This window comes from Tribolium madens, unplaced genomic scaffold, assembly GCF_015345945.1.
Source record: "Tribolium madens isolate multiple individuals breed KSU strain unplaced genomic scaffold, Tmad_KSU_1.1 Scaffold_1;HRSCAF=32;Tcas5.2_LG8, whole genome shotgun sequence".
NCBI lineage: Eukaryota > Metazoa > Arthropoda > Insecta > Coleoptera > Tenebrionidae > Tribolium > Tribolium madens.
This window is the reverse complement of record NW_025400984.1, coordinates 10534074-10535264: the sequence shown is the minus strand read 5'-3', so window position 1 is coordinate 10535264 and position 1191 is coordinate 10534074. Positions and strand designations below refer to the sequence as shown.

The 1191-nt window shown below is 34.1% G+C and overlaps 1 protein-coding gene across 2 annotated transcripts in view; it reads left to right on the top strand.

The window, feature by feature from the left end:
- Positions 1–1191, top strand: part of LOC123016423 (serine/threonine-protein kinase ATR-like) — a 14385-nt gene that overhangs the window by 5881 nt on the left and 7313 nt on the right. For both annotated transcript variants that reach the window (XM_044416812.1, XM_044416813.1), the window contains 2 exons: positions 412–625; positions 679–1002. In XM_044416812.1, coding sequence (XP_044272747.1) covers positions 412–625; positions 679–1002 — 538 coding nt within the window. The remainder of the gene's footprint in view (positions 1–411; positions 626–678; positions 1003–1191) is intronic.

Sequence of the window (1191 nt, the reverse complement as noted above, 5' to 3'; positions counted from 1 at the left end):
AAATTTTCTATCCAACGGTACCAAATATAAGAGGATATCTCTAATAATTCCGGAGTTATTGCCATTAAACCGCTCGGGGTGCCAAAAATCGACCAAAATCTCGACAAAAAACAAAAAAATTTTTATCTTTAAAATTGATCTATTTTACGTTTTTTACATTTCTAGAAGTCTTAAGGACTCAAATAAATGCATAAAACGACATTGGGTCTAGTTTCAAAAATTTTGAAATTTTTGAGTTTTTGAAGGTGAGCGGTAGTAAAATCGTAAAAATAGTCAATTTACTAAAAATCGTAAAAATACTCTACGATGCATAGTTTTTGAGATATTGAGTAATAAAGTTAAGAATAAGGCTAGAAGCATTCGATTCTGACCAAAAAATCAAAAATTTAAAAAATCGTAATTTTATTCCAGTTGGACCCGAAGTCTGATTATGACCTTGCCTCAAGCCAACCAAACTGTTTTAATCCCGTGTTTGCCGGCAATGAAACAAGACACTCGAATTCTGATGGTTTTTCTACCCCAAATTCTCCTCCATTCAATCATTTGCGATTCGGAACAAAATCGCGAAAAAGCCTACACCGAAATCAAAGCTGTGATTGGAACAAGAAAAAACGACCAAATACTCGTAATAGTTTCACAAAATTCGAAAATGTAAAGAAAAAATTGCATTTTTTACAGCTTAGGTCATTACCCTATTTCGGCCCAATCCTCGAAATAACCGAAACCGAAAAAGCCAAAAAGACACAATGTACGAAAATTGTTTTCGTCATTTTGGATTTTCTGGATCGATGGACACGAGAATGGCAATGGAGTCATGGTTCAACGGCACGAAACGACCCCAATTTTATCAAAATCAAAAGTTTCTTGGGGAAATTTTGTAAACTGGAGTTGGCATTATGCAATTTTTATTGCGGGGAATACCCAAGAGCCTTGATGTATTTGGAGGATTATGTGACGGAGAATCCGGGGGCCATTTCGCGACAATTAACTTTTCTAGCCGAGGTGGGGGCAATTTTGCATTTTTTATACAGTGATTTTTAAAAAACGACAAGCTCTGTGAATTTTTAAAAATCAAGTGATTTTTGATGTAGAATAAACTGACAATTAAAAAAAATGTCAAATGTCAAAAATTTTTGACAGATTTTTTTTAATAAAAATTCTACAGCGTTGCCGTTTTTTACAAGCGCCTTG